The sequence below is a fragment of the Vidua chalybeata genome, chromosome 1, assembly GCF_026979565.1.
Source record: "Vidua chalybeata isolate OUT-0048 chromosome 1, bVidCha1 merged haplotype, whole genome shotgun sequence".
NCBI lineage: Eukaryota > Metazoa > Chordata > Aves > Passeriformes > Viduidae > Vidua > Vidua chalybeata.
This window is the reverse complement of record NC_071530.1, coordinates 153,517,333-153,535,520: the sequence shown is the minus strand read 5'-3', so window position 1 is coordinate 153,535,520 and position 18,188 is coordinate 153,517,333. Positions and strand designations below refer to the sequence as shown.

Here is an 18,188-nt window from a genome sequence, read left to right as displayed (position 1 = left end):
TGCCTCTACCCAAGTCAAAACCTAAAAAAAAACCCTTTCTTCTAAACTGTGTTTAAATTTATCTATGTTTTTCGCATTTCTATTGAAATTTGCATTGTAAATGTAGATTGATGGATGGTGTTATTTATATTCTATATCTTCCTATTACTTATTTTTATTTACACTTTATATTTTTTATCTATCTTTATACATTGATTATCTATTTCTATTTTTAGAATTATATCAAAATAAAATGTATATTCATATTTTTTTAATAAAAACCCTGCCTCTAACCAAATAAAAACCAAAGAAGCCCTTTCTAATTTATTTTATTTCTATTTTTAATTTTTATAATAAAAGCCCTGCCTACTACCAAATAGAAAATTTTAAAAACCCCTTTATTTTAAACTATATTTGAATATTTTTCTATTTATGCTTTTGATATTTACATTTATAGTTTCTTACATATTATATTACAGTATATTGATGTACTATATTTAGATATATAAAATATATGACATGTCATGTGGTATAATAAGACATATACAGTATCATATCCATTATGTATTGTATCAATTTCTATGATTTTGTATTTTATATCTATCTACATATATTAATTATACATTTCTAGATTGATATTTTCTATGGATTTGATTTATATGTATCATCTATATTCATATGTACTTATATAAACATACTCTAAAATACTCTATAGAGTATAAAATACTCTATATCAAACATTAGAACATCTTACGGTGATAGATAATATTATTTATGTTACATGTTCTATTTATATGTATTCTATTTATATTTAAAATGGAAGTTTTATATTCCCATTTTTATATTTCTAGATTGGTTTTCTTACATTATAGTTATAGTTATAATTTTGCATTTAAGATCCAATACCTAAAACTAAAATGCCAATACAAACAGCAACAAATTCCCACCCATACCGTCCAAAAATATTAGAATGGCTCCACCAGCCAACCAACTACCAGCAAAAAAAACCCACACTACACTCTTTTCACTAACAATTCTTATCACATCACAAAAATTAAACAAAAATGAAAAAAAAACCCTATACAATCCCACACAGCAAATCACAAAACCCACTAAAAAGAAAAAAAAAATCCAACTAACTTACTAAACTCCAAACCCTACAACAGACCCTGAACGTTACTAAAAAAAAAAAAAAAACCAAAAAAAAAAACTCTACCTCAACACTAACTCATAAAGAGAACCCAATACGCTATAAAATAAACTTAAAAAACCACCAAACCAATTACCGATATAAAAAAATCTAAACCACTAAGAAACAAAAAAATCACCACCCAAATAAAATAATAACTACCGAAAAAAAATCCACCATATAAACAACCATGTTCCCAAAAATAAAACGAATAAAAACCAGCAACCAAATACATCAAACTACAAAAAAAAAAAAAAAAAAAAAAAAAAAAAAAAAAACTTCAATTAACAACAACAAAAAAATGATTCCTAACTCAATAAACCCATAATGCCTCAAACCATCATCAAAACTAAAATACCACCTGGAAATAAACACCAAGCCAAAAGATAAATGGAACCATAAACAATATCTCCCAGATTCTCTGCAACAACAAAACATACACGACAATCAAACATACCAAATGAATAAAACCTCTATAATACAATCAACAATAATGCAATGACCAATATTACAAAAACCTCACTAATTAACTACAGGACACTGCCTCAAACCCACCAAAACGAACCCACCATACTCACGCTAATAAAAGCCACCACAATCCAATTAAAAACCTAACAGCTACTTCATGCCACGACCCATAAAAAACATTGTAAACCTTAAAATATAGAATTTTAAATTATCTTTTTATAATATAAAAATATTATTTAAAAACCCAACCAAAAAAATCAAAACAAATCAAAACAAAAAAAATCCACCAAATTCCACAAAAATGAAATCCAACAACAAAACTCAATCCAAATAAATCCTTGCCATCAGCACCTGAACCAAGAACCATAACATTCAAGAAGTACACCATGTCCCTTAGCATACACCAAGCACGAACAAAAGAAAACGATACAATCAATTCCTAAGAACCACCTCCAAAGCGCTACAACCAAGGACCTTCGGAAAATGAAAAGCCGCGCTGCCGGCACCGGGCGGAGCGCGGCTCCCGGCAGGAAAGCGGCTCCTGCGGCAGGCAGAGGCGGCGCCGCGCCGGGAGCCCCCCGCCCGCTCCCCCTGCCCGGCGGGGCCGGCACCGGGCCCAGGGGGCCCCGGCGGCGCCCGAGCCCCGCGCCCGGAGCGGACGGAGCGGCCGGCACCGGCCGGCACCGGCGCAGCGCCCGCGCCGCCTCTCCCGCCCGCCGGCCCGGCAAAGCTCCCCTCGGCTCCGCACGCCTCGCTCCGGCGCGGCTCCGGCAGTCCCGCGCCAGCCCGGCCGCGCCCAGGTCCCCTTCCACCTCGGCAGCTCCCCGGGCAACGCCAGCAGCTTCCCGCGCCACAGCCTTGGCTGCCGGGCCAGGGGCACAAGAAGCGCCCTCCAATGCAGCGGCACAGCCCCATTCCAACCCTTCAAACGCTGCGAGAGCTGCAGCCTCCTTCAATTCAACCCCCGGAACTTACGCCACACTCAGGTGCTCGCCTCACTTCAACAAGGGCAAATAAATGTGTTCTCCCCTTCAGTTTCAGCCCCTGTAAGAGCAGAAAAGAAGGGCTTGTCCTCAAATGAAATCCCTCAAGTTGTGGCAATCTTTCAAACCAGAGGGTTTTGGGAAAGCTGCAAAAGGCAGGCCTCAGAAACAGCAGAACTGCGATTCGAGCTAAGCATAAGATTTGTCAGCAGAAAAATTCTATAAGAAGTAGAGGTGAACTACAAATAGAACAATGGGCTGTGTATTGTCGATTCCCTGACACCCCTGGGATACCCCTAACATCCTGGAAAAGGCAGGTTTTCCTTCAATCAATACCCTCAAAACCACACGTGAAAGGGGATCCCCCACCAGTTCAGACACGGTCAATAATGGAAGACAAGTCGCTACCCTCAATTTGAATTTCTTTCCTACTCAAAATACTTTTTTTTCTTTTCTTTTTTTTTTTTTTTTTTTTTTTTTTTTTTTTTCTGGGAGCACCGGGGAGGGATTGGCAAGATGAAATTTAAAAGGGAAAGGAGAAATGTCCCCGCTACAAATGCACATGGGCTCACCTGTTTGGCTGCCGCTACCTGGCACAAAGGTTTGTCCCTCGGCACCTCCTCTGAGCAATGCTCCAGGTATCCAAGTGCGTATCCAGGTGATCCCCCAGACCCTGTCCGAAGCTGTCACCGTCCTTCCAAGGACAGCCCCAGGAGCCACCCATAAACTCCTCTTCTCCAGCAGCTCCCTGTAAAATCAGCTGAGGCAAAGCCCCTAAAACAGCCGCCGGCAGGAGCCGGCCCCTCCTTATCCTCACAGTTCACACCTGGGGCTGCTCTGGCTTTCTTTCCAAATGAATTTAGAGACAAATTCCTATTTTTACCAATACCTATAAAAACGAAGCACTTGACAGGATGTAGTATTCTACACACCCCCCTCGGGGGGACGGCACCCGGCATGACCCCCCTCATTCGCCACCCACCTGCTCCTCCGCCGCAGCGTGCCTCCCTCTCCTAGGGACCTTAGGGTGCCCCAAATGACACCAGAGCCCCGAGTCTTCACCCCTTTTTCCTGGCCCCCAAAGAAGGCACAGAACGAGTCTTAACTGCCCTGGACAGCAGCCCAGCACTTGCTTCCATCCCTTTCCACATGTACATCCCCCCCGAAAGGGACTCTGCCGCAACAAGAAAAGGGGGCAGCCCCCAGAAGGGTCGAAGCTCCTGCCCAGCCTCGCTGTCACGGGCGAGGGGCAGAGAGAGGGAGCGGCAGAGACGGCGGGGACGCGGCACGGACGGCACGGCACAGAGCGGGGGCCGCTCTCAGCGCGATGCCGGCAAAGCCGCAGGTCCGGCGGGGCCGGGCGGGGTTTGACCGGCACGGGGGGATCCGCCGAGAGCCTCCGGCCCCGTGCGGGGACTCCCGCAAGGGCCCAGGGGCGCCGGGCTCCGGCCCTCTGGGCTTTATTCTCCGGCGCCCCGGCCCCGCGGCTGCGGGGAAAGAAGGAACGGGGCGACGGGAATGGAAGAGGGCTAGTAGCAGGGCATGAAAAAGGGTAGGGAGGGAGGTCGGGCTGTGGAGGAAAGCGGGAGGGCAAGGGAAAGGCCGGGAGCGGGGAAGAGGGATGGTGCACAGAGGAGGGAGAGAAGAGGAATAGAACGGAGGAGCGGGATAGGGACAGAGCAGGAAGGAGTGGGGGGGGGGGGGGGGCGCGGGGTGTCGGGTTTGCGAGGGAGAGGAGGGGAGAGGGTCTGCGGACAAAGAACAGGAATACGGGGAGGAGGAAGGAAGGATGGAGGGGGGGACGAGAGGGGAGGCCGAAAAGGGAGAGAAAGGGGTCGGCTTTGGGGAGAGCGGGAAATGGGGAAAGAGAGAAAGAAGAGGAATACGGGGAGGAAGAAGGAGGGGTAGAGAGCGGGACAGGACGGGGAGCCTCAGAGAGCCCCGACTCCACCCGAGCCCGCCCCGGCGGCCCGCCCTGCTCGGGATGCTGCGCTCGGCGGAGCTCGGCTCGGTTCGGCCCCGCTCGGCTCCTCGCCTACACTCGGGCTGTTCTCCGCTAGACTCGGCTGGATTCGCCTCTTCGGCGCACCTCGGCTCGGCTCAACTCGGAGCCGCTCGCTCCGTTCGCCTCCGCTCGGCTCCGCTCGACTCGGCTCGGCTCCGCTCGGCTCCGCTCGGCTCCATTCACCTCCGCTCGGCTCCGCTCGGCTCCCCGCGGCAGCGCGCCTCCCGCGCACGCGCACAGCTCGCCGCTCTCCTGCCGCCGAGCCCCGCGCCCGGCCCGGCCGGCGCACGGAAACCCCCGCGCCACATTAGACCCAGCAGTTTCTGCGCTAAACCCTTTCTGTCCTAGAAGGAGATAACTTCTCTACCTCCTTCGTCTCCTCAGTTTTCTTCTTGGATTTCAAAATCAGAGTTACAAAAACCTACTCACAACTACAAGATTTAGTAAGTAGCCAATAATGTAGTCCCGTCAATTTCATAACCTACAGAACACGTTATACTTATGTTTCCACAATTAAAAAAAAAAAAAAAAAAAAATCACACAAGAGTCCTACTCACTGTGTCAAGCCTTATTTAAAACACACCAAAGAAAAAAAAAACAAAAAAAACCCAACCCCGAAAGAAATAGTTCCACAACCAAAACAGAACAAACAAGTAACACTAACTAAAACCCCACGTCCAAATACGCTCTGTTTATCAGTCACCAACCCGAAAAATCTCTTTTCTACGTAGCTCGTTTGTATACCTCCTCACAACTAACCTTATCCTTTACAAACACTAAATTGCAAATCAAAAAACTTACATGTAACATAAACTCTTCAAATAACATTTATACACTCATACCCCAAATTACAGGTAAACCACCAAAAGTAAAATTACTCAAATCATTACAAACAAATACTTGTACAATATTTAGTTACAAAACAACCCCCAAACCACACCAAACCACAAAGAAGTTACCTCAAAACAGCAAACCTACAATTTAAAACAATTAACCCACTAAGACCAAACATAACAATAATACATATAAAAAAAAAACAAACAAAACACAAAAAACCAAACAAACAAAAAAAAAGAACCAAAAAAAAAACCCAAAAAAAGAACACCCACCTAAAAATACCCAATCACTCCAACACAAATTTACTTCTCAGGATCAAAATCGTACAACCTTTTAACAACCTAATTCTATTAGTTCTACATCTCTTTTAACACCTAAAATAACTACAACTCACACTTGAAGCACATCAAATGAACTTACTTATTAACCAACCAAATCAAACAATAACACATGTATAACGTTAAATAAATTACTGCCAAATATGAACATCTTTAAACATACTACCTTACAAAATAAAACAACTGTTCATTTTTTATTATTCACACACAATCATAAATAGAAAACATTTTTAAAAATATATAAATTGATGAAATCACAAGAAATCAATTTACAAAAACATTACTAATTTTTTTTTAAAAAATTAATCAATCACACATAAAAAATAACTAAATAATATTTTCAAAAATTAAAACATCGCTGAATAACTTAAATCATTATTAAAAACTAAAATACTCATCTTATTAATAATTACTGCTTTTTATCTCCCCTACCGATTTAAATTTTTACATAGAACTCTACAAAAATCCTTAACAAGTAGATTTATAACTTACATTTTAAAACATATATAGATAAACATACTTAACAGGAGTGATCTACACACCAAACAAGTAAACTAACCAAAAAAACCCTAATAAAATACTAATATATTCATAACACAAAAACCCAAAATCATTAACATAAAAACCCGTACGAACACATGAAAATACCTACAGTAAAAAAAAGACGTACCTTAATGAACAATATTCACACCTTAATAATTCATTATAAACTCTTACCAATTAATGATTAACATGACTTGATACCAATAAAATACAAGAAAATGTTACTTTAGCCAATAAGCAGAATAAAATGTTATACCTAATAACTTAAAATCGCACTTTATTAAAAATAGAAGACAGTAAAGCAACGTATCATAAAAACTCCCATTATTATCACTACACAGATATACAGAGATACGCATATATCTATATACAGGTAGATCATATACCCATCTCAACAGCAGCATCTGGGATCGATTCCTGTTTTCTCTCTTGTCTCCTAAATTTATTAGCCACAAAGGATGGAGTAAGGAAATCATTTTATTTATCACCTGGTTCTCCAGAAACCTGAAAAACAAAATGAAACAGAACAAAAAGAAAAAAAAGAAAAGAAAACCACATTTGAAAGGCAGATCCTCACCAGCAGCTGGTCCATCTCCTACGGGGGACCATATTCTAGGGCACTTTTGGTGCACTTGCCTGAACCTGTCAGGGCACTCTGTGCTTGCAGAAGAGATTTTTTTTGTCAGGGAGAGGCAAGGGGAGGAGAAGTAACGTTCTAGACAGCTCAAATCCATTACTGTGCCACTTCCTGTGCAGCAGGTCCTGTGACAGGATGGGAACTGAGGCTGCTTGAAATTTCAAAGCTAAAGACACCAGCACAAGGTGTCCTTTTGCTTTGTCAAGGAAGTGATTCCCAAATCACACAGCCCCCCCACCATCGTCCCTCCCACCACCACCTGAAAGCCTCTTGATTCTCTTCTCAAAAACACAAGGGACACCTCAGCGTTCAGCAAGTTCTGCCAGTGCAGCCCTCGGTGCCCCCGTCTCCAGGTCTGTCCCCCTTGCTTTCATCCTCAGCCACGTCATTCTTCAGCCGTGGACAGGAAATTGTCCCCATGTCTCCCGTACTTGGCTGGTTACCTTTTCTCTAAGCCGTGCAGGACCCACGAGAGGAGGCTGTGATCCTCTATCGGCTCATGGGCAGCTCTAGAGGTGACACGGGCAGCACTCTGTCGTATCTCCAGAATAGGACTCTGAAACAGAAAATGCAACTTGTTCTTTTACAGCCAAGATCTGATTATCTAAAATAAAATGAGCAATTTGGCTGGTACCCGATCAACTTCCAGCTAAAATGAACACCGCCTGTTCTCAGCAACTCCAGAGAAGGAAAGACATTCTCCCTTCAACGCTTCACACCACAGGTGCTGCTCTTACAAGAAGTATTCAGGTAGCAAGACAGTTTTCTCTTTTTGTCCGAGGTTTTGATACCTGAAATCCTCAGGGTGGATGCTCCCAAACCTGAGAGCTCCCGGCAGGCGAGTTTCCCTCCTGCCGAAGCACTGTGCAGGTGACAAACGTGCTGGCTGGGGAATAGAGACCCCAAAAAGAAAAGACCCCGACTGCAGGAGCAAAACCACGGCACCCACGTGAGGCTCCACGATGGCAGGAACCGGTCCCAGTTTCAGGGGATAAGGATGGGACTGGTTTAGACACAACCTAAATTATTTCCCCCTCCACACATCCACAAAACCAACAAGGAACAGATTTTCAAGAGGACCAAGGCAGAATCAGCTGCTCCTTTCTGTTTTGTACTTGAGATCTTGAGGCCATACAAGCTTTTGTGGTTTGGGGTATTTGGGAACTGTTCTTTTTAAACTCTTACCTGGGAGCCCTGGTCACACAAAGGACTGCTGAGAAAGGAAAGAATGACCCGGAAAATCCTCTGGTAGACACAGAGCTCACAGCAATGTTTGTCACGCAGCCCTTCCCCAAGAAATCTGAGGATCCACTCGTGCTGTTTTGTACTGGAAGCCATAAAGAAAAATACCACCGTCAGACATTCAGACATTTCCAAAGGATACATGCTCCTAAGAGCACAAAACCCCGGTTCCCTCTGAGTGCCAGCTCAGGAATTACCACAGCTTCTTCTGGACTTCTCAATTTTCCATTCCTATCAAATTTAATCGCTAACATCCATTGGGAACAGTCAGTCTGCAGCCCAAACATGCAGTGGAAATGGAATTTTAGAAGTTGCTGTTTCTAAAATACTTCAGTTGAACTCAAAGTTACTCGCCTAAACTCAAAGAGGAATTGTAGCTAGCCGGGGCAGAACATTCTTTTCTTGTGCTCACAGAGCATACACAGCACAACTCCTTGTGCGCTCGTATTAAGAAGACAACAAAAACCTCACAGAAATAACATTTTGAATTCCTACATGAAACATAAGAAAGACGCTTCTAATTAACTACCCGTGGGAGAATGAGGTTTCATTGTATTTTTGCGGCTGTTTCTAATACATTTCTGAAGAATTACTGGGTACCTAAAATGGGACTCTTACCTCAAAATCAAAACTGTAGAAAAGCTGGAGAAAACCTGGTACCTTCCTCAGGTCCAAATACCGGTGTGACAGAAGGAATCTCTTTACCCTTATGTACACGTGCTCCTCTGTAAAGAGAAAAGGTTGGCATGGTGGAGGAGGACAGCGCTCCCAATCCACAAGCACGGACGACAATTCCTGGAAGCTGCAGTCAGTGAGCGTGCAGCGCTCCGAGCTGGGAGAACAGCCCGGCAACTGCAGAAGGCCTTTGCTCTGAGGCGCATTCCCATTGCTGCCCACCCTCCCCTTCTCTTGCCCAGGAGGAAAAGCTCAGGCAAGAGCGCACGAGCACAGAGCAGGTGAGGGGATCGACACTCCCCAGGGCTCTGTTTTTCACCCCAGCAGTGACACACGCAGCACGTCCCAGTACCTGGCTTCAGGATCTGCTGTGCCACACGAGCAGCGCAGAGGGTGAGGGAGAAGGTGAACATGAGGCTTGGCTGCCTGATTCCGTTCTGCACGGCATCCAAGAGATACGGCAACGGCAAGGGCCCAGGGAGAGAAGCCTGAAGCACAGCCCAAATGAACACAGCGGGAGCAGGAAGACATCGATCAGCTTCCGGGACATTTCACGGGTCACACAGGTAGGAGCCCCAATTCAGCAAACCTGAGGCTTTGGCGACGTCAGGATCAAAACACCCGGAAACCTGTGAGAAAGAAACCGAACTGCAGCCGGCTAAAAGCCGTCCCTGCCTCAAACTCCTTCAAACAACTTGCTCACGAGGAGGCAGGGATTGATTCAATACTCACCAGCCCATCTGGCCGAGGTCAGAGCTCTGTGCCCACCCAGGACACGGCAGCCAGCAGGGACCCTTCTCCCACTCTCCAGCACGGACCTGTGAAGCCAGGGAGAAGTTTACAGAACAGAAGCAGCCAGAAGATGCTCTCTACTTCCATACGCTCTCTGATCGATCACTCCCAAGGAAAGTCCCCACGGATCGGAAGCAACCACCTCTCATTTCTCCTCCGCAATCATCACTGCCTTGCCTTTCTGTGCGTTTCCTCCCGTGCCCGTCCCCAGAGCACATTAAGTCCATCTTTTGTTCCCAACCGCAGCTCTCCAGCACAAATGCCACTCCTCACACACACAAAGCAAACGGTCATCTGCTTCAGCTTTTGGCTTAGAAAGTAAGAACCTCAGCGCGTCCGGCTACGTGATTAAAACACAGAGACGCACGGGTGGACATAGATGGAAAGCTTTTCAGGAGAGAAAAGAGCTGATTCGCTAGCACACTTCCATACAGCTTCAGAAAAATCAGAATCCATAGCAACTCCTAAGACCCCTGCTGAGGAACCCAGCCCTCCTGGGGACACCCAATGCAGCAGCTACGGGAAAAGCATGGGAAAAGCCAAACTTGGGGTGAAAAAAAGATGACATCAATACAGCAGCCTGTAAAAAGCCTTCACCCAGCAACAGTGGGAACCAGTCCCATTTGCTCCGTCCCTGCTTTTTGGGATGACACAAACAGGAAATGAAAACACGTGAAACACAAGGCACGCCTATAGGGTGTACCAGGTGCTCCTTTTGGCAGCGTGGATGACAAAGGTCTCTCTGCGCACTTACAGGCAGCCCGGTTGCAATCCATCCTTAGCCCAAGCCTTCCTCGCCTCCCATTCGCCAGCGCTCTGCTCTGGCCTTTGGAGCGCTGGCCCCGTCCTCCCGCAGCAGCACGGCACCGGAACACAGCGAGGCAAAGCGTGTGCCGGAGCCGCCCGTGCTGTCAGCGTACCTGTCAGCTGCCGGCGGTGGGCAACTCCGGCCCTGCGGGCAAGGGGGAGACGGCTCGGGCACCTCCAGCGGCTGCTCTGCCCCGATGCTTTCGCGTTCTCCTGCATTTCCCTGCAGCGGAGGGGGTCCGGGACGGGGGCGGATCGTGTCAGAGTGGAGACGGCGGGGAAGCACGGGGAGGCGGCGGGAACGCGGCGGGACGAGACAGCGACGCGGCGGGACGGGGACGGCTCGCTTGACCTTCCAAAGATGGCGGCAGGAGGGGCGGGGAAAGCCGGGGCCCCGCTCCGCCGCCTGCGCGCCGCCCCGGCGGCATTTTCCGGCACGCGGTCGCTTCCAGCGTCTAGAGAGGGACGCGCGCGGGGATCGGGAAAGGGGAGTGCAGCCCTGTTCCGACGCCGCTCGCCCCCCGCCCGCCGCCCCCGGCCCGTGAGCGCTGCGACCGCGCCTCCGCCGCCCGCCGAAAGCGGCCCCGCCGGGCCGCCCTCGCCGCTGCCGTTCTTCTCGGTCATCGGGTCCCTTTGCTCTCCCGAATCTCCTTCACCCCTCCCCTCTATTTACAGACACCGCCCCGCTTGCCGCTCGCTCCCTCCCGCGCCTCGCCCTTCCCACGCTCGGCAGCCGTCCTTCCCCCCTCAGCCGGCACCCAGCGGCGAGGGGCAGGGCGCTGGCTGGGGGGGGCTGCAGTACCGCTCTCTGTCCACAAGGCGGCAGCACCGCCGCCGGCCACAGCCGGGGGCTGCCGCTCGCCCGGAGGGAAGGGAGGCAGAAAAGAACAGGGGCGATCCCCTTGGAAAAATCCTGAAAAATAAATGGCCCGAAACCACCCGCACACAAACTAAAACACACTGCCTCTAACCCAATAAAACCCCTCCAAAATCCTTTTCTTTTAAACTCTCTAGAACTATCTTTCATATTTATACTTTTCACATTCCCATTTATCATGTATATTGATGCATGATGTTATTTCGATTCTATATTAAATATCTTCTTCCTATGACTTCTATTTATTTATATTTTATCTTTTTATATATCCAGATATATTAATATACATTTCTATATTTATATTGCAAAAATAGTTCTGTTCTTTAAAATAAAAGCCCTGCCTGTAACCAAATTCTAGCTCTATGATATTAATATTAACGATCTCTTATTTAAAAGAAAAATGCTGCCTGAAACCCACCCGCCCGCGGCGCAAGTGCGGCAACAGCCCGTGTCCGCAGTACTGGCAAGGCCGCGGGAAATCCCGGCGGGGCGGCCCCTGCGTGGCGCGCGGGCAGTGCAGCACGCGGACCACGATTTTCCCGCGCTTTTTTTTTTTTTTTTTTTTTTTTTTTTTTTCTATCCGCCATATTGAGAAGGTCAAGAGTGTCCCGGCCGCCGCGACACTTTCAAGATGGCGGCCGCGTGAGGCCCTCGGAAGGGAGAGGCGTTTTTTGCCGATGCCTGTCGGCGCCCGCTCAAAACCTGACCGCCCGCGCAGCCGCTGAGCTCACAGTCCGTGGCCACGACACGGGAAAAAGCGAAAAAAATCCCGCGGGGCGGCGCCGGCGTCAGGGTGCCGTGCAGGCAGTGCAGTAGACAGACCGAGGTCCTCCTTTTTCCCGCCTTTTTTGCCGCCATATTGGGAAGGTCAAGCGAGTCCGCGACAACCCACTCCCAAGGTGGCGGCCGCGGGAGGACCTCGGGCGAGGGCTGCAGTACTGCACTCTGGCCACAAGGCGGCGGCACTGCCGCCCGCCCTGGGGCTGCAGGCGGGGAAGGCGCGCAAAGAAGAACAGGCGCGACCCCCTTCAAAACATCCTCTGCAATAAATGCCCCTAAACATCCCGCACGAAACCGAAAAACACCGACCAAAAAAAAAAAAACAAACCCTGCCTCTAACCCAATAAGAACCAAAATAAAAAATCTTTTCTTTTAAGCTATATTTCAATCTATATTATTTTTATATTTTTTATATTTATATTCACATTTTGATTTAAAATGTATACTGATGTATAATGATAATTTGATAATTTCTTACATTCATTCATATTACTTAAAGTTTATTTTATTTTCTATTTTTATGCATGTCTTAATATATTGATTACATATTTCTATATTTAGATTGATATTTCTAAAAGGTTTATATTGTTTATAATAAAACCCCTGCCTCTACCCAAGTCAAAACCTAAAAAAAACCCCCTTTCTTCTAAACTGTGTTTAAATTTATCTATGTTTTTCGCATTTCTATTGAAATTTGCATTGTAAATGTAGATTGATGGATGGTGTTATTTATATTCTATATCTTCCTATTACTTATTTTTATTTACACTTTATATTTTTTATCTATCTTTATACATTGATTATCTATTTCTATTTTTAGAATTATATCAAAATAAAATGTATATTCATATTTTTTTAAATAAAAACCCTGCCTCTAACCAAATAAAAACCAAAGAAGCCCTTTCTAATTTATTTTATTTCTATTTTTAATTTTTATAATAAAAGCCCTGCCTACTACCAAATAGAAAATTTTAAAAACCCCTTTATTTTAAACTATATTTGAATATTTTTCTATTTATGCTTTTGATATTTACATTTATAGTTTCTTACATATTATATTACAGTATATTGATGTACTATATTTAGATATATAAAATATATGACATGTCATGTGGTATAATAAGACATATACAGTATAATATCCATTATGTATTGTATCAATTTCTATGATTTTGTATTTTATATCTATCTACATATATTAATTATACATTTCTAGATTGATATTTTCTATGGATTTGATTTATATGTATCATCTATATTCATATGTACTTATATAAACATACTCTAAAATACTCTATAGAGTATAAAATACTCTATATCAAACATTAGAACATCTTACGGTGATAGATAATATTATTTATGTTACATGTTCTATTTATATGTATTCTATTTATATTTAAAATGGAAGTTTTATATTCCCATTTTTATATTTCTAGATTGGTTTTCTTACATTATAGTTATAGTTATAATTTTGCATTTAAGATCCAATACCTAAAACTAAAATGCCAATACAAACAGCAACAAATTCCCACCCATACCGTCCAAAAATATTAGAATGGCTCCACCAGCCAACCAACTACCAGCAAAAAAAACCCACACTACACTCTTTTCACTAACAATTCTTATCACATCACAAAAATTAAACAAAAATGAAAAAAAAAACCCTATACAATCCCACACAGCAAATCACAAAACCCACTAAAAAGAAAAAAAAAATCCAACTAACTTACTAAACTCCAAACCCTACAACAGACCCTGAACGTTACTAAAAAAAAAAAAAAAACAAAAAAAAAAAACTCTACCTCAACACTAACTCATAAAGAGAACCCAATACGCTATAAAATAAACTTAAAAAACCACCAAACCAATTACCGATATAAAAAAATCTAAACCACTAAGAAACAAAAAAATCACCACCCAAATAAAATAACTACCGAAAAAAATCCACCATATAAACAACCATGTTCCCAAAAATAAAACGAATAAAAACCAGCAACCAAATACATCAAACTACAAAAAAAAAAAAAAAAAAAAAAAAAAAAAAAAAAAAAAAACTTCAATTAACAACAACAAAAAAATGATTCCTAACTCAATAAACCCATAATGCCTCAAACCATCATCAAAACTAAAATACCACCTGGAAATAAACACCAAGCCAAAAGATAAATGGAACCATAAACAATATCTCCCAGATTCTCTGCAACAACAAAACATACACGACAATCAAACATACCAAATGAATAAAACCTCTATAATACAATCAACAATAATGCAATGACCAATATTACAAAAACCTCACTAATTAACTACAGGACACTGCCTCAAACCCACCAAAACGAACCCACCATACTCACGCTAATAAAAGCCACCACAATCCAATTAAAAACCTAACAGCTACTTCATGCCACGACCCATAAAAAAACATTGTAAACCTTAAAATATAGAATTTTAAATTATCTTTTTATAATATAAAAATATTATTTAAAAACCCAACCAAAAAAATCAAAACAAATCAAAACAAAAAAAAATCCACCAAATTCCACAAAAATGAAATCCAACAACAAAACTCAATCCAAATAAATCCTTGCCATCAGCACCTGAACCAAGAACCATAACATTCAAGAAGTACACCATGTCCCTTAGCATACACCAAGCACGAACAAAAGAAAACGATACAATCAATTCCTAAGAACCACCTCCAAAGCGCTACAACCAAGGACCTTCGGAAAATGAAAAGCCGCGCTGCCGGCAGCGGGCGGAGCGCGGCTCCCGGCAGGAAAGCGGCTCCTGCGGCAGGCAGAGGCGGCGCCGCGCCGGGAGCCCCCCGCCCGCTCCCCCTGCCCGGCGGGGCCGGCACCGGGCCCAGGGGGCCCCGGCGGCGCCCGAGCCCCGCGCCCGGAGCGGACGGAGCGGCCGGCACCGGCCGGCACCGGCGCAGCGCCCGCGCCGCCTCTCCCGCCCGCCGGCCCGGCAAAGCTCCCCTCGGCTCCGCACGCCTCGCTCCGGCGCGGCTCCGGCAGTCCCGCGCCAGCCCGGCCGCGCCCAGGTCCCCTTCCACCTCGGCAGCTCCCCGGGCAACGCCAGCAGCTTCCCGCGCCACAGCCTTGGCTGCCGGGCCAGGGGCACAAGAAGCGCCCTCCAATGCAGCGGCACAGCCCCATTCCAACCCTTCAAACGCTGCGAGAGCTGCAGCCTCCTTCAATTCAACCCCCGGAACTTACGCCACACTCAGGTGCTCGCCTCACTTCAACAAGGGCAAATAAATGTGTTCTCCCCTTCAGTTTCAGCCCCTGTAAGAGCAGAAAAGAAGGGCTTGTCCTCAAATGAAATCCCTCAAGTTGTGGGAATCTTTCAAACCAGAGGGTTTTGGGAAAGCTGCAAAAGGCAGGCCTCAGAAACAGCAGAACTGCGATTCGAGCTAAGCATAAGATTTGTCAGCAGAAAAATTCTATAAGAAGTAGAGGTGAACTACAAATAGAACAATGGGCTGTGTATTGTCGATTCCCTGACACCCCTGGGATACCCCTAACATCCTGGAAAAGGCAGCTTTTCCTTCAATCAATACCCTCAAAACCACACGTGAAAGGGGATCCCCCACCAGTTCAGACACGGTCAATAATGGAAGACAAGTCGCTACCCTCAATTTGAATTTCTTTCCTACTCAAAATACTTTTTTTTCTTTTCTTTTTTTTTTTTTTTTTTTTTTTCTGGGAGCACCGGGGAGGGATTGGCAAGATGAAATTTAAAAGGGAAAGGAGAAATGTCCCCGCTACAAATGCACATGGGCTCACCTGTTTGGCTGCCGCTACCTGGCACAAAGGTTTGTCCCTCGGCACCTCCTCTGAGCAATGCTCCAGGTATCCAAGTGCGTATCCAGGTGATCCCCCAGACCCTGTCCGAAGCTGTCACCGTCCTTCCAAGGACAGCCCCAGGAGCCACCCATAAACTCCTCTTCTCCAGCAGCTCCCTGTAAAATCAGCTGAGGCAAAGCCCCTAAAACAGCTGCCGGCAGGAGCCGGCCCCTCCTTATCCTCACAGTTCACACCTGGGGCTGCTCTGGCTTTCTTTCCAAATGAATTTAGAGACAAATTCCTATTTTTACCAATACCTATAAAAACGAAGCACTTGACAGGATGTAGTATTCTACACACCCCCCTCGGGGGGACGGCACCCGGCATGACCCCCCTCATTCGCCACCCACCTGCTCCTCCGCCGCAGCGTGCCTCCCTCTCCTAGGGACCTTAGGGTGCCCCAAATGACACCAGAGCCCCGAGTCTTCACCCCTTTTTCCTGGCCCCCAAAGAAGGCACAGAACGAGTCTTAACTGCCCTGGACAGCAGCCCAGCACTTGCTTCCATCCCTTTCCACATGTACATCCCCCCCGAAAGGGACTCTGCCGCAACAAGAAAAGGGGGCAGCCCCCAGAAGGGTCGAAGCTCCTGCCCAGCCTCGCTGTCACGGGCGAGGGGCAGAGAGAGGGAGCGGCAGAGACGGCGGGGACGCGGCACGGACGGCACGGCACAGAGCGGGGGCCGCTCTCAGCGCGATGCCGGCAAAGCCGCAGGTCCGGCGGGGCCGGGCGGGGTTTGACCGGCACGGGGGGATCCGCCGAGAGCCTCCGGCCCCGTGCGGGGACTCCCGCAAGGGCCCAGGGGCGCCGGGCTCCGGCCCTCTGGGCTTTATTCTCCGGCGCTCCCGGCCCCGCGGCTGCGGGGAAAGAAGGAACGGGGCGACGGGAATGGAAGAGGGCTAGTAGCAGGGCATGAAAAAGGGTAGGGAGGGAGGTCGGGCTGTGGAGGAAAGCGGGAGGGCAAGGGAAAGGCCGGGAGCGGGGAAGAGGGATGGTGCACAGAGGAGGGAGAGAAGAGGAATAGAACGGAGGAGCGGGATAGGGACAGAGCAGGAAGGAGTGGGGGGGGGGGGGGGGCGCGGGGTGTCGGGTTTGCGAGGGAGAGGAGGGGAGGGGGTCTGCGGACAAAGAACAGGAATACGGGGAGGAGGAAGGAAGGATGGAGGGGGGAACGAGAGGGGAGGCCGAAAAGGGAGAGAAAGGGGTCGGCTTTGGGGAGAGCGGGAAATGGGGGAAAGAGAGAAAGAAGAGGAATACGGGGAGGAAGAAGGAGGGGTAGAGAGCGGGACAGGACGGGGAGCCTCAGAGAGCCCCGACTCCACCCGAGCCCGCCCCGGCGGCCCGCCCTGCTCGGGATGCTGCGCTCGGCGGAGCTCGGCTCGGTTCGGCCCCGCTCGGCTCCTCGCCTACACTCGGGCTGTTCTCCGCTAGACTCGGCTGGATTCGCCTCTTCGGCGCACCTCGGCTCGGCTCAACTCGGAGCCGCTCGCTCCGTTCGCCTCCATTCGCCTCGCCTCGGCTCCATTCACCTCCGCTCGGCTCCGCTCGACTCGGCTCGGCTCCGTTCGGCTCCGCTCGGCTCCGCTCGGCTCCCCGCGGCAGCGCGCCTCCCGCGCACGCGCACAGCTCGCCGCTCTCCTGCCGCCGAGCCCCGCGCCCGGCCCGGCCGGCGCACGGAAACCCCCGCGCCACATTAGACCCAGCAGTTTCTGCGCTAAACCCTTTCTGTCCTAGAAGGAGATAACTTCTCTACCTCCTTCGTCTCCTCAGTTTTCTTCTTGGATTTCAAAATCAGAGTTACAAAAACCTACTCACAACTACAAGATTTAGTAAGTAGCCAATAATGTAGTCCCGTCAATTTCATAACCTACAGAACACGTTATACTTATGTTTCCACAATTTAAAAAAAAAAAAAAAAAAAAAAATCACACAAGAGTCCTACTCACTGTGTCAAGCCTTATTTAAAACACACCAAAGAAAAAAAAAAACCAAAAAAACCCAACCCCGAAAGAAATAGTTCCACAACCAAAACAGAACAAACAAGTAACACTAACTAAAACCCCACGTCCAAATACGCTCTGTTTATCAGTCACCAACCCGAAAAATCTCTTTTCTACGTAGCTCGTTTGTATACCTCCTCACAACTAACCTTATCCTTTACAAACACTAAATTGCAAATCAAAAAA

The 18,188-nt window shown here is 46.9% G+C and overlaps 1 protein-coding gene across 1 annotated transcript; it reads right to left on the bottom strand.

Moving 5' to 3' along the window:
- Window positions 1-5,980: 5,980 nt before the first annotated feature.
- On the bottom strand, window positions 5,981-17,696 carry LOC128790617 (uncharacterized). Its single transcript, XM_053947568.1, has 10 exons — window positions 17,463-17,696; window positions 15,944-16,054; window positions 15,374-15,442; window positions 10,609-10,718; window positions 9,629-9,714; window positions 9,486-9,544; window positions 9,249-9,384; window positions 8,840-8,946; window positions 8,165-8,306; window positions 5,981-7,535 (listed from the first exon to the last, which is right to left on the bottom strand). Exons 1-9 carry the CDS (start codon window positions 17,694-17,696, stop codon window positions 8,256-8,258), a joined length of 963 nt encoding a protein of 320 aa, XP_053803543.1. The 3' UTR covers window positions 5,981-7,535; window positions 8,165-8,255.
- Between the last annotated feature and the right edge of the window lie 492 nt (window positions 17,697-18,188).